Source organism: Durio zibethinus, chromosome 23, assembly GCF_047325235.1.
Source record: "Durio zibethinus cultivar Kanyao isolate XHJ-2024 chromosome 23, ASM4732523v1, whole genome shotgun sequence".
In the NCBI taxonomy this organism is placed as follows: domain Eukaryota; kingdom Viridiplantae; phylum Streptophyta; class Magnoliopsida; order Malvales; family Malvaceae; genus Durio; species Durio zibethinus.
In genome coordinates, this window is record NC_143184.1 from 5,828,202 (window position 1) to 5,853,351 (window position 25,150).

Genomic DNA, 25,150 nt, shown 5'->3' on the forward strand with positions numbered 1-25,150 from the left:
CAGAGGCACATGAGTGAGATATTGACCTTTTATTAGCAAAGGTAAAAGGAGAGAAATAGGGATAGACAATTTCTCTTGATCATTCCTTGGTCTCTTTCGATTCTTTGTTGGTTGGGTGGTGGGTTCAAATATAGGAACAAGATCATGAATGACCATTTGAGGATAGAAATTTGTTGGAAAGCTCAAATGCTGGCTTGATTGGTAAAGATATGAGTTTTGAGAGATATGGCTTATGGTAGAGAGATGAGGTTGATAAACAAGATAAGGATCGTACGGGATAAAGCTATTAGGTAGATGCCCCTCCATTATGACTGCTTGCATTTTTTTTTATTTTAGTTTGATGTACTTTCCTCTTTAACATCTGTCGTATCTTTAATTTCTTTCTCAGACAATGATGGTTGTACTTGGACTGCTATGTCTCTCCATCATATGCATATTCTCTAAAAGTTTTAGTTGATCTTTTCTTCATGTTCTGTAAGAACAACCTATTTAGCACTATATCTTCAACATGCTTGTATTATGCTAGGAAGGCCCTAGCCAAGTCATTCCAAGGGTAAATCTTACTTCGGTCCAACTAAGTATACCATCTTACTACAGGCTCAATAAGACTATCTTGAAAGCAGTGGATCAACAACTTATCCTCATGGGTGTAACCTGTCATTTTTTTATAGTACATAGTGATGTGTGTTAAAGGGCATTTCATTCCATCATACTTATCAAAATTTAGGGCTTTAAAATTTTGATGGAATAACAAGATTAGGCACTAAACTAAGCTCGTTGGCGCCAACATTCGCGTACACATCATGGCTTTCAATTGCTTTCAATCTCTCTTCTAACAAATCAAATTTATCTTTCATCACTATATCTCTTGATGGATCTGACACCCTTTTTAATTTTTTTTATTCTTTAAGATCATCCATATTAGGCACAATAGTGAAGTCATAAAAAGTACGTCTAGGGTTGACATTTGTCTAAACTAAGGGTAACTCGACAGAAATATTAGTAAAAGGTTGATGAGTAGTTGGAGGTACTTGTGGCATGTGAGGGTCTTGAACATATGTGGATCCAGATGGATACAATGGTGTCTCAACAATTGTTTCCTCCATTGCCCCATGTGTTTCAATAACTCTTTTTCCTTTTATCAACTCCACTAACATCTGTTTTAATTCTGCCAACTATCTGCTCATATTTTATTGCATTCCCATAACTGTTTCACTGATATCTCATTGGGCCTTTTCTACTCTATCCATTCGACTGGCATCTTCATTTTGCATGATTTTGATACTGACTCGAGTGCTATAAATATGCAGACTTAACTGACCTCGTTTCGTAGAATAGCTATCCTTGAACCTTTTATTAATTATCAAATGTCAGAAATGCATGACATGAATTTTATTATAAAAAAAACTTTTGGCTTTGAGGGTTTAACAAAAGCATATTCACAATCATCTTTTATGCTTAGCTAGCATGAAAAACAATGAATTCAAACAGATGATGCATGATGTGCAAGTCAAAAATTTTTTATTATTAAAGAGGAAAAACTAGGGTTCTATCCTATAGTAGTAAATTAGTTAATAATTGATAACTTTGTAGTAAATCATTGATAAATTAATAGTAAATAAGTTATAACTTTATAACAAATCATCAGTAACTTAATAGTGAATTAGCAACAATTTAGTAATAAATCATTTATAACTTTGTAATAAACCATTTATAAAGTAGTAGTAAATTAATGTTAATTTAGCAATAAATCATTGATAATTTAGAAATATATTATTAATAGTTTAGTATTAAATTGTCGATAATATAATAGTAAATCAATAATAACTTAGTTGTTAATCATTTATATATTTTTTTTATATTTAAAGTTGTTAGAAATTGAATCTTGCTATTAGCAGAAACGAAGTTAAAAATTTTATATTAGAAGACTAGGATAAACCTATCACAAAACTATTTAATAAAAAAATTTAGCAAAAAATTTTTGAATTTGAATGAAACAATAATGTTATTATATATAAAAAAAATTTATCTTATACTAGAATTAAACTTGTGCTTTCCTATGTGAACCCATAATTAAATAAATGATGACATAAATTTTATCAATAATTACTAAGAGTATATCATAAGTTACTATAAAATTAATTACAAAAATTATATCAAGAGGTTACTAAAATTATATCATAAGTTATCAAACTAATATTAAAGGTTACCAAAATTGTATTGAATGTTACAAAAATTTTATCAATAGTTATCAAAATTAAAATTATATAAAAAATTATCAAAATTTACTTATATTATACCAAAATCAAAATTAAATTATTAATATTTATTATTATTATTATCATTATTATTATTATTATCATAGTATAAAAATTTTATTTATTAAAATAAATTTTTTAAAAATAAAAATTACACTTACATTACGCATGTGTCAAAAACTAGTATATATATATAATCAATTCCAAAAGAAGAGTTATCTTCTATAGGCAGTGATGAAAATAAAATTTAATGAGATTATAACATGTTTATGAAGCTATAATTAAAAAGTTAAAATTTAACAAAATACTAAACCAACATCATGTTTCAATTCAATAACCTCCTTCCTCGTTGAGATTAAAAATTTTAGTAATAGTAGACCACAGACAAAGAAAAACAAGCAAAAGGTATTGTACCATTTGATATTTTTCCAAGCACCATAAACCTTTACAAATTGAACTCTTTGTGGAATTTTCTAGGAACCCATTTCCGAGGAGCTTCTTCGTCCTTCTGTCTCGCTGTTCAAAATGGAAATTTTATAAAAGGTGAAGCAGAGATATGGGAGGTATTGCAGTTGTGGTCGTTCAATGATCAAGTTTCATTGCCTTTTTCATTATGTTCCCCACTAACCTCTATGAGGACGACGCGTGAAACACAAAAAGAGTTTCAAAGAAACATTTCTGCCTTAGGAGATTTTTTTAAAGATAAAATAAGTGGGGGAAAAAACTTTTCATTGTTGGGTTATTGATTTCAAGGAAGTTCATCTTTAAACCATGGCCTTCCACAATGGACCAAATATTTTGTTTTCAACGCACAGGGCCGCAAAGCAAACACCATAGTAGGGGTGGGGGGAAAGTTGCTCAAGTTTTTGCAGTTTATTGGTTCTTGGTAATTTAAAATTAGGCCACCTTTTCTGGCAGGTGGCACTAATGCACGAGCCATGATTTTCCCCTTATTTTCTAAGTTAAAACATCGTCTCCTTCCCCTTCCGAAGAACCATGTACTGTTTCCCACAAATTTTTTTTTTTTTTCAGTTATGATGGTTACGTTTTGAGGCTGAAATCTACAAATTAAAGTAGCTGATGATATTTTCATTAATGGCGGCTGTTGCCTACCATTGTGCTGGATTGTCAACGCTAAACGATCGTTACGGACAGATCACAATTAATTTTATGGTATTTGATTTGTTTATTATAATGAACAAGACATTTGTGGCGCAGTCCTTACAGTTACACACCGACATATGTCAGCATTTGATTCACCTCTTTTTATGGGCTACATTTACTTTAGTATGCTAATTGCTCTTTTCTAGGCTCGGACAGCATGTGCAGACTTTGGCAGGGTAGAGAATTTGGATAAATCTTTTCTTTTTTTTTTTTTCATTTAAATGTTAAAATTAAATGACACAACAGAAGCAATTGAAAATTTACTGATTATTATTCAATTGTTGGCAACTTTGTAATTAGGCAAGGGGCGCAAGGCTCTGCTGCTTTAATTTCATGGAGTAATTTTTTATTCATGTGCTCTTCTTTGCATACTGCAGCATCTGCCTTCCAATTCTATGCTAAATCCTGGCTGGAATATTTTCGAACTAATGAAAGTTCACCAAGTCAAGAATGGAACAAGTAAAAAGTACAAAATGCGATGCTTAAAATTAAGTATATTTATTATTCGATCAACCTGCAACGATTAAGTTCAAAATCTCATTTAAATAAACTGGTTAAATTCGTAATACAACAACTCTTCCACTCCATTGCTATCCCAATCATAGGGAATATGACTTCAATCAGGCGACATCCGGCTTAATAAACCCAAATTACGGGTCAAAAATGTATAAAACAATATATTAAGCTCTGTCCAAATCATTGTATACATGATTTTTCTTATTTAAACAACTTTTATCACTCCTTTTCTTCAATAGAAAAAAAGATTTTTTTACTGTTAATGACAAGTGTAGAGTTTTGTTATGAAAAATAATTAATGTTTTCAATACTATAATTGTATGATATGATTTAAATAAAAAAATATATATTAATATAAAATAATCTTTCTGTATAATTTTTCTAAAAAATAGAATAGGAAACTCAAGTCGATGTTTCCAACCAATTTGAGGTGGCCATCCCCATCCCATCCTATCCCTACGCCAGGTGCGAGGTGGGGTGCAAGGTTGAGGAGTCCAGTCAATGAACAACGTCATGGATTCCATGTTCCGTGTTTAACATTGGCATCCATAAGTCCATAGCCATGAGATCATTTTTGAAAAGTCAAAACGAAGAAATTAATTTCGTATGCTTCACAAGTTCACTTTAATATGGGTCTGATTCAGATGTGCTTCTATATGAATGCTTAGTGCTAACAACCACGCATTTGACGAAAGTGGAGGCCCCAAAATCGATTATGAGAAAGTAAGACTTTGTAGTAATTGTTTTCACAAAAAAAGGAAGGTTTTTTTGGACCCTGGTGTCGACCATCTCATTTCAATTCTAATCGAATTATAATTAAAAGCTACCATTTTCCAATAAAGTTTTTCCAATAAAGCTACCGTTTAATTAGGCAATAACTAAAAACAATGGTCCAAAATAAAAAGGGCAGCGGCGTTGTAATGGAGAGAGCAAGATCAGTGGGGCGTTGAATGAATATATAACACATATATCAGAAAGAAGTGGAGGAATATACCTCTTGGGGATTTCGAATATTTTGTGATTGTTGGTGACACCCTGTTGTATATAAATACATACTCTTGCATGCCCTTTCACTTCATTGCTTCGACCCAAATTCCATCTTTTCACTAAATCTTCCTTTTTTTTATTTTTATCTCACTCTTTTTCACTCTCATTCCCTCGACAAAAAAAACTTGAGCACTTAACAAAACAGGTCAGTTTCAGAATCTTCCAATTACAGGCTTTTACTCTCTGTCTCTCTCTCCCATGATTCTATGATGTTTTTTGTTCTTTTGTCTCATTGTCTTTCAGGCATATATATTGTTGTTTCTTTCATTTTTTTTTTAAAGGATGTAATAACAATTCTTCATGCATGAAAACGGAATTGCTTTTTGTTAATGACGACAACGAGTAGCTTTTTATACATCTGGGAGTTTTTTTTCCATATAATATCTTTTTTGTATGAATCTTATTTGATAAAAGTGAGGTACCCTAGTTTGCTATCAGGTCTTGATTTTATTTTTCACTGTCAGACATCCTATCGGGCTTCTCCAATGCTCTGGGGGTTTTATAAATCATGGAAAAAGAATTCTACTATAGATTATAGAGAAATGAATGTTCTTGAAAATGCTCATCCTGGCTCAAATGCAACTTGCTACAGAAAGATTTCCTTGATATTAACGGACGAAAATCAATTCATCAATGATCGCTTTGATTGTTTATGGAAAAATTCAAAATCTTATACACTCAGTATACAGTATTCAAATATTGGCCATAATTCCTGGATCTGTCTGCAACTCTTTTAAGAATAGTGTCATAGTTAATGTTTCCTTTTAAAATGTATACATTTATATATATATATATATATATCATATGTATTTTCTTGGATCTTCTTTTTTCAATTTTTAATGATTAAGTTTTCCAAAAACGGGTTTTCACTCCCTCCTTTTGCTCACCAGAAATTTTATAATTATTTAAAGATCTGGATCCTCTTTATATGAGGCGTTTTAACAGTCTGTTTAGAAAAAGATTCCCCAAATATTAACCATAATTTTTACGGTCACTTGTCTTTATTTCCTCACTTTAACCGGAAATGTGTTGACTTTCCATGCATTTTAACATAGGAGGAAACAAAAAATTTTTTTTTCCATTTGATCTTCTTAGGCACAGGGTATGGTCCCCCTTGTTCATTTTAGGTGTGGGTTATGAATATGGCTGAGGTGGTGACAGGGAGTGAATGTGTCAATGTGATATGCGCAGTTTGAACTTCATGGAATTCTCCTTTGTCCTTTTCACTGCTCTCTTTCCCCCCAGAAAATGTGGTTGCCTTTCTAGAACCCTTTTCCTAAATTGCATTTCACACTAGACTAGCGTAGGAATTAGGACCTGGACCAGCTCCATTTGTTTTATTATATATTATAGCCATAGTATGACATATTAAGAAAAAAACAAAAGTGATATAACTTAAAATTTTTAAAAATTATATATAAATTTTATAATACGAATATGAATTATTAAATATAATGATTAACTTTTGGATTTAAAAAATGGTTAGGCAAAGAGGAGCAATTGTACTTGCCATTTTTTTTCTTTCTTGATCAACTATGTTCACAGTTCACCAACAGTAGAAAACAAGAGGAATGATGCAATCACTAACATAATCCAATAATTAGATGACAAATTTTTTTGGAACATAGTCGTGATTGATATCTTTTTTCTTCTCCAGCATCCTGCATGGTCCTAATTAAATTTGTTAAGAAAACAAATTTGTTTCCTCTGCACAAAACAAGGTGCTCTCGTTTTGCATTATTATTTTTGTATTTTTTGGGTGACCCCAATTAGTTAGGTCTTCGAACTGTGAAGGTTAATATTTAATTGTAATCAATTATTACTGGAGTGGAGGAGCTGTCCTAATTGTAGGATGTAGATAATCCACTTGGCTAAGGAAAGTCAGAAAAGTAGCTTTGCAGTGAGAAAGGAGAAATTAGAAGTCAAAGATGAGAACTGATATTGATTATTATTTATAGGTATTCTCTTTGATTTGGTTGTAACATGTGCTCTGTTCTATATTTGCAGAGGAAGAGAAAGCAGATAAAGAAGCTAGGTGGCTATGGCAGGAAACCAATTACAGGTGCTTAACGCTCTTGATGTAGCCAAAACACAATGGTATCATTTCACAGCAATCATCATAGCTGGGATGGGCTTCTTCACTGATGCATATGATCTCTTCTGCATATCTCTTGTCACCAAATTGCTTGGCCGCATATACTATCATGTTGATGGCGCAGAGAAGCCTGGAACTTTGCCTCCCAATGTATCAGCTGCAGTTAATGGTGTAGCGTTCTGCGGAACACTAGCAGGCCAGCTCTTTTTTGGTTGGCTTGGTGACAAGCTAGGCCGAAAGAAGGTCTATGGTATGACTCTCATGCTCATGGTCGTATGCTCTATTGCATCAGGTCTCTCTTTTGGCCACACCCCTAAATCTGTCATTGCGACTCTTTGCTTTTTCCGGTTCTGGCTTGGCTTTGGCATTGGTGGTGATTATCCACTTTCTGCCACAATCATGTCTGAATATGCTAACAAGAAAACTCGCGGAGCGTTCATTGCTGCAGTGTTTGCAATGCAAGGTTTTGGAATTTTAGCAGGTGGTATTTTCGCAATTATTATATCCTCCGCATTCAAGGCCAGGTTTGATGCTCCACCTTATGAGGTTGATGCACTTGGATCCACCGTTCCACAAGCAGACTATGTTTGGCGTATTATTTTGATGGTTGGAGCACTCCCAGCTGCTCTTACCTACTACTGGAGGATGAAGATGCCTGAAACTGCTCGTTACACTGCCCTTGTTGCCAAGAATGCAAAGCAAGCAGCATCTGATATGTCAAAGGTCTTGCAGATGGACATCGAGGCAGAGCCACAAAAGATTGAGCAATTGGAACGGGAGAAATCCAAATTTGGTTTGTTCTCTAAGGAGTTTGCTAAACGTCATGGACTTCACTTGCTTGGAACAACAACCACTTGGTTCTTGCTTGACATTGCATTCTACAGCCAAAATTTGTTCCAAAAGGATATCTTTAGCGCCATTGGTTGGATTCCTTCTGCAAAGACCATGAATGCCCTTGAGGAAGTTTTCAGAATTGCAAGGGCACAAACACTAATTGCTCTTTGTAGCACTGTTCCAGGCTACTGGTTCACAGTGGCTTTAATTGACAAGATAGGCAGATTTTCCATCCAATTAATGGGCTTCTTCTTCATGACAGTGTTCATGTTTGCATTGGCTATCCCTTACGACCACTGGACCCATAAGGACAACCGAATCGGCTTTGTTATTATGTACTCATTGACTTTCTTCTTCGCAAATTTTGGACCTAATGCCACCACATTTGTTGTACCAGCTGAGATTTTCCCAGCAAGGTTCAGGTCCACGTGCCATGGTATATCAGCAGCATCAGGAAAGCTTGGTGCTATAGTTGGTGCATTTGGATTCTTGTATTTGGCTCAAAATAAGGAGAAGGCCAAGGCAGATGCAGGGTACCCTGCAGGTATTGGGGTAAAGAATTCACTTCTTCTACTAGGTGCAGTCAATGCCTTGGGCTTCTTGTTCACTTTCTTGGTGCCAGAATCAAAAGGGAAATCTTTAGAAGAGATGTCAGGTGAGAACGAAGATAATGGAGCAGAGAGAGAGGCAGATCTATCATCATCTACTAACCAAAAGACTGTTCCAGTTGCATAAGTTGGACTCGTGAACCACTGAGTTGAAAAGCTGTAGAACTCTTTTAATTCGAGAATAGGGTATACGAGAATAGGGTATATTATTCTTTGACATGTACCCTATTCTATTAAACTCTGTTTTTTGTTCTGTAGCTTAAATAATAAAGAATTCTGTGGTTGCCTCTTTTCATTTTATCAACAAACGTTCTATGGCTTCTCAACAGCCATCAAAATTGAACCAACAAGTCAGGTTCAGTTTAGTCTTGGCTCTCTCGCGTATTGTTTTTACATCAGAGTAACTGCCTCTGGCATTTTTTCAAAGTCATTTGTCGTGCGTGGCGTGTTTGTTAATGAGGTCAAACAAAATCAGTCGCATTTGAATGCCGGTTTCTGCAATTTTACAACCAGCTTCGTAAAATAATTGTAATACCTTTCCAAAACTTTTTGACTTCTATCTTCAAATCTTGTCAGGGACAAGTTTTCAGATTTCAGGGGACCATGAGCTGATCACACAATTAACTATGGAAGACATTATTGCTTCCTTTGTTTCAAAGTATTCTTTGATAGCTCTATCTATTGCTCGACTTTATTTACATGCTTTAATGTTCAAACAAATCGTTAAAAGATCCTAGCTGACTTTAATGCTATCCTTGATTCTTGGTGCACGTAGCTTTGGTTGCTTTCACACGTTGTAGCTTATGCTTGACCCTGAGCCAAGGCAATTCCTCGTCAAACGATTTAGTAGACCCTATGAACGCCATGCTACATCAATAATTGAAGCCAGAGGATCAGATTAGCATGAAAACATATTCTAATATAAAATTTTTTGAAAATATCGGAGAAAAAAAGTTTTTAACTAATAATTACAGCACGCCTCTTTGCATCAATTCAAATTCAAAATCTAATTCTTATCACAGAAAATAATTGTTCATTAGCTGTTTTGTTTCAAAAGCAAGAATATCTACGTTGAAACATTTCTGATCACTAAGGAGAAACTCTTTCCGTGATCAATGCAAATCTATTGCTACTGCCCAATAAGTTACAAAAACCGAATCAGACACGGCAGACCATATCATATAGACATCATCTATTCAAGATCAAGGGCATTTTTTCCAATGGAATGGTAGCTTATATTGCCATATAGTTTATGAAGCTTAGGCCAAAGCTGTTGATCAGCCTATCATACGAGACGACGTAGGTGTAACAGCAAGCTTTTGTACAAGAAGACCGAGGCATATACTGGGGAGGTCTATCTTCTTTTTTTTCATAATATAAAAAGATAAATGAGTGGTGCGGAATTCTTTATTGGCACCCAGCAATATTGTTGCACCACCCACCAAAAACACTAGTAGCATTTGAGACCAGGACACTTAATGCAGATCTATGCCTCAATCAACTTTTTATCACTGGACAAACCAAAGAGGATTAAAGAAATGGATTGAAAATCCAACTAGTTCCGGTGTGGACCATTAAAGTAATGCGTTTGAAAGGTGAGGAATATACTGAGGAAATAATATAGTTTGTTGAGGAGAATGGAAATACCAGAAGCTGCTTGTCACACAATCTTCATCAGCAATGATTTATTCATTCGATCATTCAGTTTGAGTACTAAGGAAAGCTTGTGAATGTGCATAGCCTTTGAATTTCAATGTTTTATTCTGCCCAGCAAAATTTCCGCATTATAATGGGCTTTCTTGAAGCATTTAAAACTATGCTCCTTAATTATACAGCAAAAGGCTTTTGCTATGATTCAAACTAGAAAAGCCTCCCAGCCAGGTAACTTTTGTTTCATTTTTGTGTTCGGACTCCACATTCTCTCTAAATTTCAAATTCTGGAACACAAAATGCATTAGGTAGCAAAGCAAAGAGAACAAGTCTTATAAATACCAATATTATATGTGAGTAGTTTCAGATCGTTTCCACATACCAATGACAAACTTTCTTCCTTGAGAGGAAAAAAAAGAGTAACAAACCCGAATCAACAGTAACAAGATAATGTTAGCCCATAGTTTCATATCACCTTCACCAGATTCTGGTTATTCAAGGATTACACATACAGTGTATTGTGTCAGAAAAATAATTCTGCGCATAGCTTTATGAGACAAGGACTAATTCAGAGTAGGCAAGGGGAAGAAGGCAATTCAGGAAATGGAACAGTTAAACTGCAAACTGTTCAATGAGCACAGTCCCTCAACTCTTCAGGATCCATCTCTGTAGAATCAGTGACCTGAATCTCATAGTGGATACCATCCAGTTCCCTTCTAAGCCTGTCTTTTGAAGAGGCGTGGAGCATCTTTACACGGATTCAAGAGGATGAAAGAAACGTGATCAACAAAACCCCAAGTAAGAAGAAGATCTAATGGGCAACATCTTTAATGTGAAAAATCCCACATGATAAACCCAAATGTCATGTGCATAAATGACACAAAAAGGAACATATTTTTATCTCTAGATGAAATCAAAGGCTCGAAAGAGTAACCCTCTAGCCTAAAAGGTAAAAAAGTAAGACAGCAAAATGATAAGATGCCCAATTATAGTTAGGTTAAGTCTAATCAAGCAAAACGCAGGCCCAATACTGGTCAGCATTTTATCTCCGTCAGCTGCATTCCTTTATAAATGCTGCCATGGAAACCACATCGGCTCCCTTTTAATTGCTTTCTAGCTGCAGGACAATCAAATTTTCATAAAACTTCTCCGTTATGTAGGAAAGAAACAGAGAGGAAAGGAAGGAAACTGTTTTAATCTAATGGCGAAATACAATAGCACATGTTATGTGACTCAACTATTAGATAAAACTTTTTATTTCTTACCTCTTTCTTTCTTTCCTTCCTACCAATTGGAGTGTTTATAGTTTATAGTCTTTAATATTCATAAAGAACAAAAAGGGGTACCATACAGACTTATGCTCTTAAGTCAAGTGCAAAAATGAAAAAAGTATCAGAATACTCTTGAAGCGTATAACCTGCATTAGGGTAATAACAATATAGCAGCACAAGCAAGGGTATTGAAAAAGGAATGCAAACAAATAAAGCTATATATAATTTTCTCTCAAACTAAAGTACTAAAAAACTACTCCATAGGTACCCCACGTCTTCATGGCCATGGAGGTCAAAGCCAACCATTCTATTGACGCTAAAATGCCATAACCAATTCAATTTTGTCACTTGATACGTATAAGTAAATAAGATGTTTAGTTAATGACCTGTCAACGAACAAGTAAAAACTCCTATCAAATTTGTTAAATTGCAATACAAAGACAATTAAAGGCAAAATCTAACCATAAAATGAAGAAAATCTAGCTCTTTTGACAATTCTCAGAAGTAAAAAAATCAAAGTCATAGATGGCATATCGGCAATCATTCTCAGGCACAGATGTAATGCAGTCATTAAAGCTCTGAGCTGGACCACAAATTTTCTCAACCACAACGTCCCTTTTCTTTTCATCGATCCTAGATATCACATAGCGGTAAAATCTCTTCCTTTTCAGTTCCAAAAATGTATCCTTGGTGTAATCACCCACGCCCATGCCAGATACAGCATTTGGCTGGAAACAAAAGCAGATTATCATACATTTATTTGATTGATAACTTTTCATATTTTTCAAGAGATGACCACAAATGGGTTGCAATGTTGGAGATTAAACTTTTTGGATAAGTAATCATGTCCGGCAAATGGTGCCAAATTCATAAGCCAAGGTTGAAACATGTGAAGCAATCCAGAATATTGTGGAAACCACACAACATATAGAATCATGCAATTGAAGAAATGCAATAAGTTCTTTGGGCCCCGAGAATATGTAAGATAGCCTCAGAATCCAAAGTACTACATCAATTACTGAAGCTGCCAAGCTGATTCTTTAAAAGAAATAAATTTTCCTCGGGTATATTTACTTCAACATCAAATCATTTCTATTTTCTAGCACCAAATTGTAACGTTTTCTAATGAACAAGAAGCAAATTGAAAACCCTTTATTCAGTAAAACATATAATTGCTCCTAGACAGAACAAAAATCAGTCTAAGAACTAGGAAATTAAACATTTTAAAAGAAATTTAAAAATAAAAAGATGAACCCATGAAACCAAAGAAAGGAAAGCAATAGAAAACAGAGATACCGGACTGAGTACTCTTAACGGCAAGGCAGCAGAAAGAAGTTCAGAATAAAAAACTGAGAAAGAAAAAGGAAATGAACGGGCGGCCCTCGTTCAAGAGGCAAAGCCAGAGGTATATGAAAGAGAGTGTGGAACTCAGGAACTTCTATTAATAACATGGGAAAAAATATGGTGTAAAAGAAGAAGATAAATTAAAAAAAGTGTGGGGCGGCGCGCAGGATTAACGCTTGCAATTTGCATGCTTTATGGATTGGAGACGAAACTGTCACGCTGACAGGGAATCCACTTTTTAATTTTGACCTTAAAGGGACTTGGGCAAATCTCTACCGTCATGGGCCCCCCTTTAGATCATCAACGTCCATTCGACTTCTTCTAGTCGCCGCGTATCGATTTTTCTACTAATTAAAAAGTAAAAAAAACAATTTCGAAAGCAACCCGACCCAATAACCCATCTCTTTCCATTCCGACCCAAACATCTTGTTTATGGGCCCATCTTACGAACGTACAAATGACGCAATTCTGTTGGCCGGAAATCTTGATCGTACTGATAAACTGACGTAGACAACTCGGACCTTTTGAAACCCTGGCCTGTCTCTTTCAACGTTTAAATTTCGGAAACGAAAGGGATATTTTCGACAAAAGGTTTCATCATCAAGATTTGGGGAAGCCCTGATTATGTTTTAGGGTTCTAAATAATCTCAACGTTTTCTTCCGAAAATATGGATCACGATGGTAGCCGTAACGATCACATTCTTTTTCAATCGATTATTGAATTTCTATTGCCCTTTTTTATTAGAGAAGAATTGAAACCTTTGTTTTTAGGTCAAAGACGATCGACAACACCGTCAGCGATGCTAGCTTCTCTGCTTAGTAGAAGAGCCAAGCTTCAAGAAGAGCGTCGAAACATCGAAAGACAAGTAATTTCGTCCATTTCTATATTTTTTCTCCAAATTTTATTCGAATTATGTTATGTTTTATATTCCCATTTCTGGTTTTGAATATTAGTGGAAAGTTAAATGCAGGTGTATGATATGGAGACAAGTTATTTACAGGATCCAGGCCAATGCGGCTACGTTTTGAAAGGTTTTGGTGGGTTCCTCGCTTCATCTGAGAATACTGGGCTATCCTTATTGTCTTTGGTCACTTCACCTGCAGTGTTTATTCTTAAATAAGTGTCCCTCTGTTTTCTTCTTTTCTTGTTTGGTTGCATATCTACTTCTTGTCATGTCAAATGAAGTGAAATATGAAATTGGTTTCTTTAAATGCCGGCACAGAACAAATACTCACTTCAAGACATATATAGGGCTATGGGCAATGTCGACTTATCGTTCTGTTATGTAGAATTGCATGCATGTGAATTATGAAGAACGTGTGAACATTGATCGTATGAAGATGTTAGAATATGCATGAGATAGCGTTTGCTTCTTATCTATCACATTTTTCTCAACTGTTCCCTTTGGTTGGGAGGGGGAGGGTTCTATTTCTTTTTTTATTCTCATTTCACAAGGGGCTTGTATCATTTTGAGTTCAATTGCATACTCAGAGACAGATTGCTTGACGACCATTCTAGTATCTACTGAGGAGCTAATGAACTGCATGCAACTTTAAGCAAGAATCATGTTGATATTGCTGCAAATAAAAGCCCGATAATTGCATGCCCTTACAGGCCAAAGCCTTTCTCCAACTACATAGAAAATCCTGCTAAATATTTCCAAAATGGAACTAGAAATGGCTGATTTAAGGCCATCAACAAAATACGGCTCCTGTTGCAGTTCCAAACATGGTGTCACTTTATTTCAACCTAATGGATATTCTAATTTCTATGAGTCTATGACTACCTATATATGGGAATAACTCTTCATGGATTTCATGAAAGATGAAATTCTCAGTGAAATAGTTGTTTTATGTTTATTGTAGCTAATTTTCCTTAACTTTAGAGTAGTTGGATGGAGAAAAAAGAATTATCTTAGAATTTTGTTCACTAGTAGGTTTTTCCAACTGATTTTTCTTCTGCTGTTGTTTATTTTTTCAGGCTAAGGAGTTTGCCGCCGGTAGAGACGGTGAGCCTATGATATGCAGCTGCATCAACAAATTTCCCTTCTTGATGTTCATTGTTTGTTATTCCTTTGTGTTTAGCAAATGGGAAATCGGACTATGGTGCCGCTCGGTCTAGTGGAGGTTACTTTGCAAATGGGCAGTAAGTGCATTAATTTTGTATTCATTCTTAATATTATTTTGTAAAATTTACCTTCGTCTGAAATGCTTGAAAACAGCGGAGGATAATAAAGTCTTGCAAACATTTTAAAATTCTAAACCCTAATAACATAAAATTTATGTCTCTATTCTTTATTTAGAAAAACCAAGAAGCGAAGAGAACGAGACACTGTAGTGAACCAGATTTTGACTACGATGATCATCCTGACGTGACATTGTGAAACCACTTGGATCTGATGAAATACCTCTTGGCCTTCCCGCGAAGCTTTAATGTCCGATCTTATAGTGTTTGTCTCAAAACAACCATTGATCACATAGGTTATTTACAGGATTTTGAGGTGTAAATAAAAAAAAAAGCCTTTTTCATTTTTCAAGCTCAAATTGAATCAGGGAAACATATGGTAACAATGTTGAATGGCAGTGTAAATGAACCTGTACAGCTTAAAGCTTCTGAGCAAGTTCAGGCAACAAAGCTTTTGAGCGGAAAGAGGGGGGCGCGGAGACAAATCAAGGGATAATTCTCCAACGTGAACAAGACCCTAAAACTAGAGGTTTAGAACTGTTTATATGGGTGAATTTGGCATTGGATTTGGATGCCTAGAAACTTGGTTTAGAGTACAAATAAAATGCCAAATGATCCAAAATGTTTAATCTAAACTAGGTTTGAGTTAAAATTTGTCATAGTTTTTTCTTTTTTTTAAATACTAAAAAGCTTCTGATTTTTTTAAAATAAGTTTTTATATTTTTATTATATTTAAATAAGTTTTTATACTTTGATTTGTAAAGGAAGGATTTATGTTAAGGGCCTTTTAGGTACAAAGTAAAAGTTTAAGAATTTATTTGGATATAAATTAAAAATTAAGGGTTTATTTGAATATAAATTAAAGATTAAAGATTTATTTAAATGTAATAAAAATATAAAAATTTATTTAAATAAAATAATAAATTTCAAGGACTTTTTTTATTATTTTAACCTGTTTTGCCCGTATTTTTCACATGGTTTCTTAAATAACAACTTTATAGCTTGACCATGATCCGAAATGGGCTTGCTATTCGGCTTTGCCTGTTGTGGGCTAGGAGCCCACTGCCAATTAGTCATTAGGGTCAAAGCATGGTCTAAAGCTAATCCAAACTGCGAAACCCGTGACAAAGAAACGGCGTCGTTAATTCGAACCAGAAAGCCACAAATTTTTACAAAAAAAAAAATCGTACGTGGAAAGAGGAAAGCTCCCTGTTTCGATTTCTCCGCTGACTTTCCCCAACTCTCACGCCGTGAATATCTAATCGTCCCGCGGCTTTACTAAAAAGGAATTATCGTCTCGCTTCAAATGAACTTGCTGGTAACATTTCAAACTCTCTTCTCCAAAAATTAATGTGAAAATTCTTTTTTTTTTTAATTTTTATTTTGGTTTTGAAAAACAAATAAAACAGGAGAAGCTGAAGATGCAAAAGAAGGAACCGGGTGAAGAGAAACCACCCAAAGTCGAAGTCCCAGTTTACTGGCTCGAATCCTCTGATTCCGTCACTCGCCGTTACGAATTTGAACCCGACGGCTACCTCTCCGTGAGTGTATTCCAGAATTTCACTTGCCAGTCACACAATTTTACGTTTGCTAATTTAAGCTTTTTTTGCTTTCTAAAAGAGTAATGGCTTCTGGGTATTCCATAAATTTCTTTCCTTTTATTTTGATATAGGTGAAGCTGGTTAATGATTCAAGACCTGTCTACCATAGGGTGGTGGAATCTTTCCTAAACAAGTTTTTTCCCACAGGATATCCATATAGGTAAAATTCTTTATTTCTACTTGTTTACTGGTTGAACTTTTGAGATTGGAAGTAGCCTGAGAATACATAATTATTATTAATAGTTTTTTTTTTTTTCGTGTTTCATTTGGACAGTGTGAATGAGGGTTACCTTAGATACACACAATTTCGGGCATTGCAACACTTGTCCAGCGCAGCTTTATCCGTTTTATCAACTCAGGTCTCCTTCTCATACCTACAAGGATAAATTGCAGTAACAGTTGTTTATAGAGGTTTTCTAAATTTCATTTAAAAAAAAAAAAGAAAAGAAAGGAGGCAAAGGGCTGTTTATTTACAAAAGTGAATACATTCGTCATTATTTTGGAATGTGACTATCAGCATATCATATGAGGTCATTTCATAAATTCTCACTCCTTTGCAGTCATTGTTATTTGCTGCAGGCTTGCGACCTACACCTGCTCAGGCAACTGCAGTTAGTTGGGTAAGCTTTTATTTTAGTTGAAGAATTCATATTGAATATGCAGTCCAATCTGTACTTTTAGGTACAAAGTTTTTGGCTTGTTTTGTTGGTGAGCAGATATTGAAGGATGGAATGCAGCATATGGGAAAGCTCATTTGTAGTAATTTGGGTGCAAGAATGGACTCAGAACCAAAACGATGGAGAATTTTGGGTTTGTATTCTTATTTCAGTTTTTGCTGAATGTCAACTACTTTTTACTTGATGCTACTCATGTTATATTGAATATTTTAAATCAAGAAGGCTTTAATATTGCAGCTGATGTGCTCTATGATTTGGGTACTGGTTTGGAAGTTCTTTCACCTTTATGTCCTCATCTTTTTCTTGAAGTAGCAGGGCTCGGTAATTTCGCTAAGGTATACTCTTATTCCTGGTTAATTTACTTTTCTGAAGACCGACGTCCATTAGTTTTGCTTGAAAATTTGCCTCTTTGGTTTAGTTTAAACATTATTGTACAACTACATACTATAGATACTACTCATTCCCCCAATTAGTACTCCTTTGTTGAATTTCGCTTCTCTATGTTAAGGGAATGGCAGTTGTTGCTGCAAGGGCAACTAGATTACCTATATATTCTTCATTTGCCAAAGAAGGGAATCTTAGTGACCTATTTGCAAAAGGAGAGGCCATATCAACACTTTTCAATGTTGTTGGAATAGGAGTTGGGATTCAGTTGGCATCTACTCTTTGTTCATCGATGCAAGGGAAGGTATTAAGATTTCAATGATCTCTAATTTCAGTCATTTATTTTAGTTCTGCTAGTGATGCAAGAGAAGGCACAGTAATATTGGGACTTGTATGCTAATTCTTTCTGCTCTGTATCCTCCTGGGAGCTTTTTACTTTACATGCGTGTGTTAATTCTTGGCAATTTCTGATTGCTGATAATGAATAAGATATTGCAGTTGGTTTTTGGGTCTCTTCTTTCGGTCGTACATGTATATAGTGTCGTTGAAGAAATGCGAGCTGCTCCAGTCAATACATTGAATCCTCAGAGGACTGCCATGATTGTGGCTGATTTTATAAAGGTTTGTTTTGTATGGTTTGAATCAGTACTTTCATGCCTGCTTGTATTTTTCATCTCTCTGATTTTTCCAATTGAACTTAACTCAGACTGGAAAGGTATCTGGTCCTGCTGATCTCAGATACCGGGAAGATCTCCTATTTCCTGGACGACTAATTGAAGATGCTGGGAATGTGAAAGTAGGAAGGGCTTTGCGCAAGGTTGTCAAGCCTTCAAAACTTGAGGAATGGAAAGAAATATTCCCTGAAGAGAAGTTTGTTTTGAGTCATGGAAATAAATGGACTGACATGTTGTTAGAGCATAATGCTATAGGAGAAGATGCACTAAGAGGATGGCTAGTTGCTGCGTATGCTGCAAGTATGGAGAAGTCCTTCCATGAGCCTAGTGTTAGTGTCTTGCAAGATGCTTATGACAAGATGAATAGTATGTTCACTCCATTTTTGTCTGAGCTGCAGGCCAAAGGTTGGCATACTGATCGTTTTCTTGATGGAACAGGAAGCCGTTTTGCATTTTAAATAGTATTTCATAGTTTACCCAACACTCTACTCCCAAGAAAGAAGATATACATTGCAGAAACTGAGCAGGAACAGGGGTCAAGGCCATTTTTGCATTTTACAAATAGGATTGCATTTGTTTTAGAGAGGTAGTGATGTAACTTGCACTAACATGGATATGAATTTTTGAATGAAAAATACAGGGAAAATCATCACTGTTTGTTGTTTAATATGTTGTATTGGGCTCCATAGATTATAACAACTATTAACATGAACTAACCGCTTGAGAAGGAACAGTGGTCGGGGGTGGTGTATACTGCAATCTAGAGTCATTAACTTATGCAGCATATTCGTTGTTTAACTTCAATATCTCAAGTTTAATTTGTTTTATTAAATATTCCCTGTTTCTGCTGTGTCAATGTCACTTCTCCAAGTACTTTAAAGAATATATATATAGGCACAAAAGTCAGTCTTAAACCTGGTCTTCAAAGTCCACAACAAGCATATGTACAGATTAACGCTTAACTGGATTTCAAATATGCGGGTCGCTGATAACTCATAAACAACTCATTTCCAAACATCTTTCTTTCGGTTCACACACTTATGAACACATTGATTGATTTATACTTCTGATTTTACTCATTAAATTACTATTTAACTATATATATCTTTAAATAAAGAAAAATATTGTGACAGTAGGAGGATGCACTTTTTTAGCTAAAAGTAGATCGCATCGAAATGGAAAATAAACTAAATGCCATTAAATTTTCGTGTATTTTGAACGATGTTTTTTATATTTAAAATTATCAAATTTTAAATTTTAATCATTAAAATTAAAATTTTAACATTTTATTAAAGGATCACGTCACGTGCATGTTGCTTTGAGTGTCCTTCTGTAACACTATTTTTCTTTTTCTTTTTTTTTCCCCTTAAAATCTTACGCTTTTTCATTTCGAAAAAAATGTCAAATTTGGCGTTTAATGAGAATAATATTTGGGATAAGGACGCTGTAGATCATGACCCATACAAATGGGGCTACCGCAGCTGCTATTAATTAAGCACATGTCATATAGGAATTATTGGGAGGCTATGTTTCATCCACCTTCACATATTGTATACACCTTTATCTCACCTTAATTGAAAACCTAAGTAAAATTTGCACGCTTGTGTTTGTAAAAAGCCAGAAACTTTGCATTTTAAAAGAAGAAAAAAAAAAAGGACAAAAAGGCAGACGTACCCCATTGTCAAATACAATAAACCTTGTTTTTAAACTATCCAGTACAATGATTAAAAACGCACTGATTAAGACTCATTTTTTATTATTTTTATGATTTGTTTTTTTAAAAAATAAAAGGTAAAAATGTTTTAAATATAAAAATAATAGTAACATTTTGAAAAGTTGTGATTTTCCTGTTATATTAAATAGTTATACACTTGCATATAATATTACATCTTAATCATTTGTTCATTTTTAATCAAATACAATTACTTTGATTACGATTATAACACATTAAAATTTTCGTGATATTCCTTACATACTCCAAGGTCATTATTCACATTAGATTATCTAAATTAAGCTAGCATGCATGCGCAAAAAGAGTTTTCTTAGAAAGATTGATGCAGCAAGCAATGAACATACAGTGGAGATTTGATCATAAGAAAAATAGAGAGACGAGACGTGCAAAGCAAACACTAGATAAATGATAAAATCCCGTATATTTTAAATGGTTTGAAGCATGCATATCAAGATTTTCATAGAAACCGTATCTAGTTATAGTGTCGGGGATCAGCTTTTTCTTTACCGATGAAAAAGGAGCTCACTCGTGTTGTTAGGAATTTGTTAAGGCTAGCTAGCTCGATTAATCAGGTCCCCTTCAAAAGCTTGATTTAAATATTTATCCCACGGACCAAGTCTTAAAAGATTAAAATGTTCTGCAAAAGGAAGCTAGTGAAAATTCTATGTATTTGTGAGACAAAAATAAGAGACTTTTTACCTAATTAATTTGTAACTTGAGTGTTGGAAATTTGGACTTGCATATAATCATGAGGGTTTTTAATAATATTCTTTTTTATAATAATTTAAGTAGACTAACCCATTTAAATTACAATTTTCTCTTTGACAAAAAATTATTTCTTAATAGCAGACTTTTTTTACGCAAACATCATAATTAGGAATTTAGGTAATTGTTAAATATGCTTAAGGCATTGTGCCAACAGAAAAGAGATTGTCCATTGAAAAAAAAAAAACTATATAACATAAAATTGTTAAGGTTTAGGCTAAGAGTATTTAATTGTAACATTTAATTGATATATGCTAAGATTTTTTTTTTATATTTGATTTTGATTGATATTAATTAAGGTTTGACCATTAGAATTAAAATTCTAGTACTCGTTAAGACTATTCAACTGCTAAACTATATTACATGACCCAAGTCCTTATTTTTAAAATTTTTGACTTGCTTTTAGTATCTCATATGATTAATTTCAGAAGGAATTTTCTGTCAAAAAAATTTTCAAAAAGAATTTTAATTATCTGTGTAAAAATATTTAATAGTCCAAGCAAAAATTTTTGGTAACAATTAAGGCCTGAAAGTTACATGTTTGACCCACGCATGAGCAGGGAGAACCAGCTGCTTTTCTTGACCTTTGCATTTTCAACACTATTAATATGCCAATTTCCGAACAATGCCAAATATATATAAATATATATATATATATATATATTCTTCTTTCTTCTTTTTCTGTCTAAATATTATAGTATATAGTACCAAATTCGTCAAATTCAACTCCACGGGTTCTAATTAAGCATGCCAAAAAAAAAAATTATGAGATATAATTACACTATGGGTTATAATCCAAAGCAAAATAGAAGATCACATAAAGGTTAAAACAGAGATACAAAAGGGAAGGGAAAAAGATGGTCCTGGAAGTACTGTAATGAACTGGGTTTGTGGTTCAATTTTGACCAAGTAAAACACTAAAATCTACTTCTTGTGTTCCAATAAACATTTGAAGTACAGTTGTTACCAAAATATTTAAGCACTCAATGCCACCGGTTGAATACTTGAAATTGAGCTGAATTTGCATGAAAAGTTCATCCACTTGCGCACATAAATGATATGTCCCCACGTTTTCTTAATTTCATCACTCGACCCCTCCCTTCCCATCCCATCACCACATTATACCTCAATAAGAGAGTGATCTGAAGAAAGGAGATTTCCTAGAAATCCTGGGCGTGGATCTGCCTTTTGAAAAAAAATATGAAAAATATAATACTAATAATGTAATGGTACACTTTGGACTTTTTTTTTTTTGGTACAGCCCAACTTTTGCTTTTGGTGTTTTTTTGACTCAACTCTTATGATGTACTAATATTTATATATAACCCCACACATACTGTTATTTTTAGCTTATATAGTCAGTTATTGGCATCTCAAAACAGAGCTAACAAGGTAGCTAAAGTTCGTTCAGCTTTGAAAGCGAGAGAGAACAATGGTGAGAGCTCCATGCTGTGAGAAAATGGGATTAAAGAAAGGTCCTTGGACCCCTGAAGAAGATCAGATTCTCATCGATTACATTAAACTCTATGGCCATGGCAACTGGCGAGCACTCCCAAAACAAGCCGGTAATTTACTTGTCTAACAAAAATGCATCAGATTTTGACAACCTTGATTTGTTTCAAAACAAGCTTATGACTCGTATGTTTGATCAAATTTTGATTATCTTGGTTTTGATATTTTGCTCGTCTTTTCTTCTTGTTCTTTTCCCAGGTTTATTGAGATGTGGAAAGAGTTGCAGACTACGTTGGACAAACTATTTGAGGCCAGACATTAAACGAGGGAACTTCACCAGAGAAGAAGAGAATACCATAATCAACTTACATGAAACGCTTGGTAATAGGTGCGTATTGATTGAATTCCTCTGTTCCCAGAAACTAGTTAAACTTCTACTATTATCTCACTTTCAGCCTCATCATACCTTAAAACAAAACATTATCCAAAACCAAAATAGTAGGATTTAAGTTCATCCATTTTGATGCATATGAAGATCAATTAAGGTATTGAGCAGTGAAACTAAATTGATTGATCCATCAAAAAAAAAAAAAAAAACTGTGATTCTTTTGGATAGTTTCTAGTTTTATTTATTAGTTTGAACTTTGAAGATATTTGAATACGCTGTTAATTAATAGAGCACATTGGTTTGATAACCATTTTTAATATCAATTTGGTATTAATATAATCCTAGAAACATGTGGGACTGAGAAGATTCCTTGCTGTGATTGTCGAAATGCATGTTATAAACACGTTTCAAAAGTTCAACTATCAAACAAGATCAGCACTGTGGTCACTGCATTTAATTTTTCTCCTTCTGACACTAAAAAACAAGTCTTTGCATCAGTTATTTCATTTAAAAATTACTGCCAAAAGCTGAATCTGATTCTCTTTTGGTTTTTCTTCGCTTTTTTCAGATGGTCGGCAATCGCGGCGAGATTACCGGGAAGAACAGACAATGAAATTAAAAATGTATGGCACACCCACTTGAAGAAGAGGCTGAAACAGAACCATGGCTTCAATGACAACGAGCACCAAGTCATTGATTCATCCAAAGACACCCAAAAGGAACAAGAACCCGTGAATTTTCTAAGCCCTGTAACTGCAGATAGACCAGGATACAGGGAAGTTTCCCCAACAGAATCGAGCAGCGAGGTTTCCACATTAACGACAAGCGAAAACAATAGTAACATGTGCATGAAGATTGAAATGCATGAAGATTTCTCTGAAATCGACGAGAACTTCTGGTCAGAAGTATTGTCGGCTGACAATTCAAGCATGGCCAGCGACTTTCAAGTTGTTGGTTCTGACCCACAACCTCATCAATACTTTCCAAGCTCCCCACTAGCATCATTGGAACCAGTCAATGACTACTATGCTTCAAATCTATATGATATTGATACCAACGTGGATTTTTGGTATGATCTTTTCACAAGAGCTGGGGATTTACCAGAACTACCAGAAATTTGAGTAGTGGTATAATTAACTTATTGTTCACGTCAACTATAAACCTTTTTTTTTTCTTTCAATTTTTACCCTCATTATTATTCAGGTTGGAATGAAGATAAAAAACAACATCATTTAGCTTGTTGAAGACCATAAAATGAAAACAATGTTCAACGATCTTGAAATTGTCAAAACGTGCAAATTCATACACTCCAAAATAGAATAATTAGGGCAGCAATAACCAACTTGCAGTGCTTGTCAAACAAAACTACAATTAATGTGCGTATTTGTCAAAGACTGGCATATACTTTTATAATCTTTTTCATACTTTCATACAAAAAAGTAGTGCTTGATCAGCTGTGAAGCCAAACACTTGAGTTCATTAATTTAAAAAAAAAAAAGAAAGCTTACATTCATCATCATGATCCATGTAAACAATTAATTTCAAGATATGGTTTAAATTATGAGTAATAATTGCAGGACGAAAAGCTCATTTGCACGCTGGGAAACACATGCGATTAAGTTTTACAATACTACATATTTTCTGTTAAAAACAAATTCATTACTTTGTACTCAAGATAGATTTACTTGCAGGTTAGTAGGATTCTGCCAAACATTTCGGCAGAATATATATATATATATATATATATTTGCTTGAAAGATTTAGATGAAATTTTAATGCAAAATTCATAAAATTTTTTATTAAAATGTTTTAAAAAATTAAAATCAATAAATTAAAAAATTTTATTATAAAAATAAAGTATACAAAATTTCAAAATTTTTTAACAAATATTAATAAATTTTTTAATAAATATTAATAAATTTTTTAAAAAGGTATTTTTAGCAAAAAATTTTGATAAAATATTTACAATTGAAAAAACATTGATCAAGTTTTAATTATAAACTACATTTTCAATAATATTTTTCACATATTGTTAATTATTTTCATTGAATTTTATCGGCATAGATTTTTTATTAAAATTTTTATCAAATTATTTTTAATAAAAAATTTTACAAATTTCACTTAAAAAATTTAAAATTCTTCCCTTGCCACTAAACAAAAAGAGATATAGGCATTTTAAAATGGCCACTAATGTTAAAATGAGTTGGTTGAATTTATAAAAATCAAATATTTTACTTTTTAAATATAAATTTGATTTTTACTGCAGTAATACTTTTTAATGACCTAGTTATAAATCTAATATAAATTATCCTTAAAACCTATAATACCCCTGAATCCAAAACTGAAAAAATCTCCTCACTTTAAATTTTTTTTCTTTTTTTTACAAAAAAAATGGCCAGTAGACTTCAATTTGACAATGACTAGTTAGTTGCTTTTCTCAATTCTCTAAGACAAAAAATTTGAATAAGTATTTCTTTATTGATCTACAGGCTCCACCAAATTATT

At 33.8% G+C, this 25,150-nt stretch overlaps 4 protein-coding genes and 1 long non-coding RNA gene across 9 annotated transcripts; 4 read left to right on the forward strand and 1 right to left on the reverse strand.

Moving 5' to 3' along the window:
• The first annotated feature begins 4,952 nt into the window (after positions 1–4,952).
• LOC111314312 (inorganic phosphate transporter 1-4) lies at positions 4,953–8,817 on the forward strand. Of its 2 annotated transcripts, none has more exons than XM_022915524.2 (2): positions 4,953–5,130; positions 6,993–8,817. In XM_022915524.2, the coding sequence occupies exon 2, from the start codon at positions 7,027–7,029 to the stop codon at positions 8,647–8,649; it is 1,623 nt and encodes a 540-aa protein (XP_022771259.2). In that variant the 5' UTR covers positions 4,953–5,130; positions 6,993–7,026; the 3' UTR covers positions 8,650–8,817. The 2 variants fall into 2 exon arrangements, with proteins under 2 accessions (XP_022771259.2, XP_089608248.1); XM_089752122.1 differs by lacking the exon at positions 4,953–5,130 and adding an exon at positions 6,475–6,706.
• Positions 8,818–8,955: 138 nt separating this feature from the next.
• On the reverse strand, positions 8,956–12,875 carry LOC149512148 (uncharacterized). The gene is made up of 3 exons (XR_016332316.1): positions 12,740–12,875; positions 10,170–12,171; positions 8,956–9,389 (listed from the first exon to the last, which is right to left on the reverse strand). It is a non-coding gene; the product is annotated as an uncharacterized LOC149512148 (long non-coding RNA).
• A 465-nt stretch (positions 12,876–13,340) lies between these two features.
• LOC111313450 (uncharacterized) lies at positions 13,341–15,560 on the forward strand. Of its 4 annotated transcripts, none has more exons than XM_022914129.2 (3): positions 13,341–13,474; positions 13,559–13,653; positions 13,759–15,560. In XM_022914129.2, exons 1-3 carry the CDS (start codon positions 13,456–13,458, stop codon positions 13,906–13,908), a joined length of 264 nt encoding a protein of 87 aa, XP_022769864.1. In that variant the 5' UTR covers positions 13,341–13,455; the 3' UTR covers positions 13,909–15,560. The 4 variants fall into 4 exon arrangements, with proteins under 4 accessions (XP_022769864.1, XP_022769865.1, XP_089608250.1 ...); XM_022914130.2 differs by having other exon boundaries at positions 13,380–13,468; XM_089752124.1 differs by having other exon boundaries at positions 13,456–13,653; positions 13,759–13,825; positions 14,769–15,560.
• Positions 15,561–16,156: 596 nt separating this feature from the next.
• LOC111314313 (protein root UVB sensitive 2, chloroplastic-like) lies at positions 16,157–18,975 on the forward strand. The gene is made up of 10 exons (XM_022915525.2): positions 16,157–16,290; positions 16,382–16,513; positions 16,645–16,733; positions 16,848–16,932; positions 17,134–17,193; positions 17,290–17,383; positions 17,488–17,585; positions 17,759–17,938; positions 18,133–18,255; positions 18,341–18,975. Exons 1-10 carry the CDS (start codon positions 16,279–16,281, stop codon positions 18,764–18,766), a joined length of 1,299 nt encoding a protein of 432 aa, XP_022771260.1. The 5' UTR covers positions 16,157–16,278; the 3' UTR covers positions 18,767–18,975.
• A 3,174-nt stretch (positions 18,976–22,149) lies between these two features.
• LOC111313451 (transcription factor MYB14-like) lies at positions 22,150–23,890 on the forward strand. The gene is made up of 3 exons (XM_022914131.2): positions 22,150–22,370; positions 22,516–22,645; positions 23,214–23,890. The coding sequence occupies exons 1-3, from the start codon at positions 22,238–22,240 to the stop codon at positions 23,764–23,766; spliced, it is 816 nt and encodes a 271-aa protein (XP_022769866.2). The 5' UTR covers positions 22,150–22,237; the 3' UTR covers positions 23,767–23,890.
• Positions 23,891–25,150: the final 1,260 nt, after the last annotated feature.

Bases quoted from the DNA above. Each gene is read 5' to 3' on its own strand.
- LOC111313451 (XM_022914131.2), top strand. From the start codon at position 22,238: ATGGTGAGAGCTCCATGCTGTGAGAAAATGGGATTAAAGAAAGGTCCT. The intron at 22,371-22,515 runs GTAATTTACTTG...TTCTTTTCCCAG, and splicing joins AGCACTCCCAAAACAAGCCG to GTTTATTGAGATGTGGAAAG. The intron at 22,646-23,213 runs GTGCGTATTGAT...CGCTTTTTTCAG, and splicing joins CATGAAACGCTTGGTAATAG to ATGGTCGGCAATCGCGGCGA.
- LOC111313450 (XM_089752123.1), top strand. From the start codon at position 13,456: ATGGATCACGATGGTAGCCGTAACGATCACATTCTTTTTCAATCGATT. The intron at 13,654-13,758 runs GTAATTTCGTCC...AGTTAAATGCAG, and splicing joins GTCGAAACATCGAAAGACAA to GTGTATGATATGGAGACAAG.
- LOC111314312 (XM_022915524.2), top strand. From the start codon at position 7,027: ATGGCAGGAAACCAATTACAGGTGCTTAACGCTCTTGATGTAGCCAAA.
- LOC111314313 (XM_022915525.2), top strand. The intron at 16,734-16,847 runs GTAAAATTCTTT...TCATTTGGACAG, and splicing joins CCCACAGGATATCCATATAG to TGTGAATGAGGGTTACCTTA. The intron at 18,256-18,340 runs GTTTGTTTTGTA...AACTTAACTCAG, and splicing joins TTGTGGCTGATTTTATAAAG to ACTGGAAAGGTATCTGGTCC.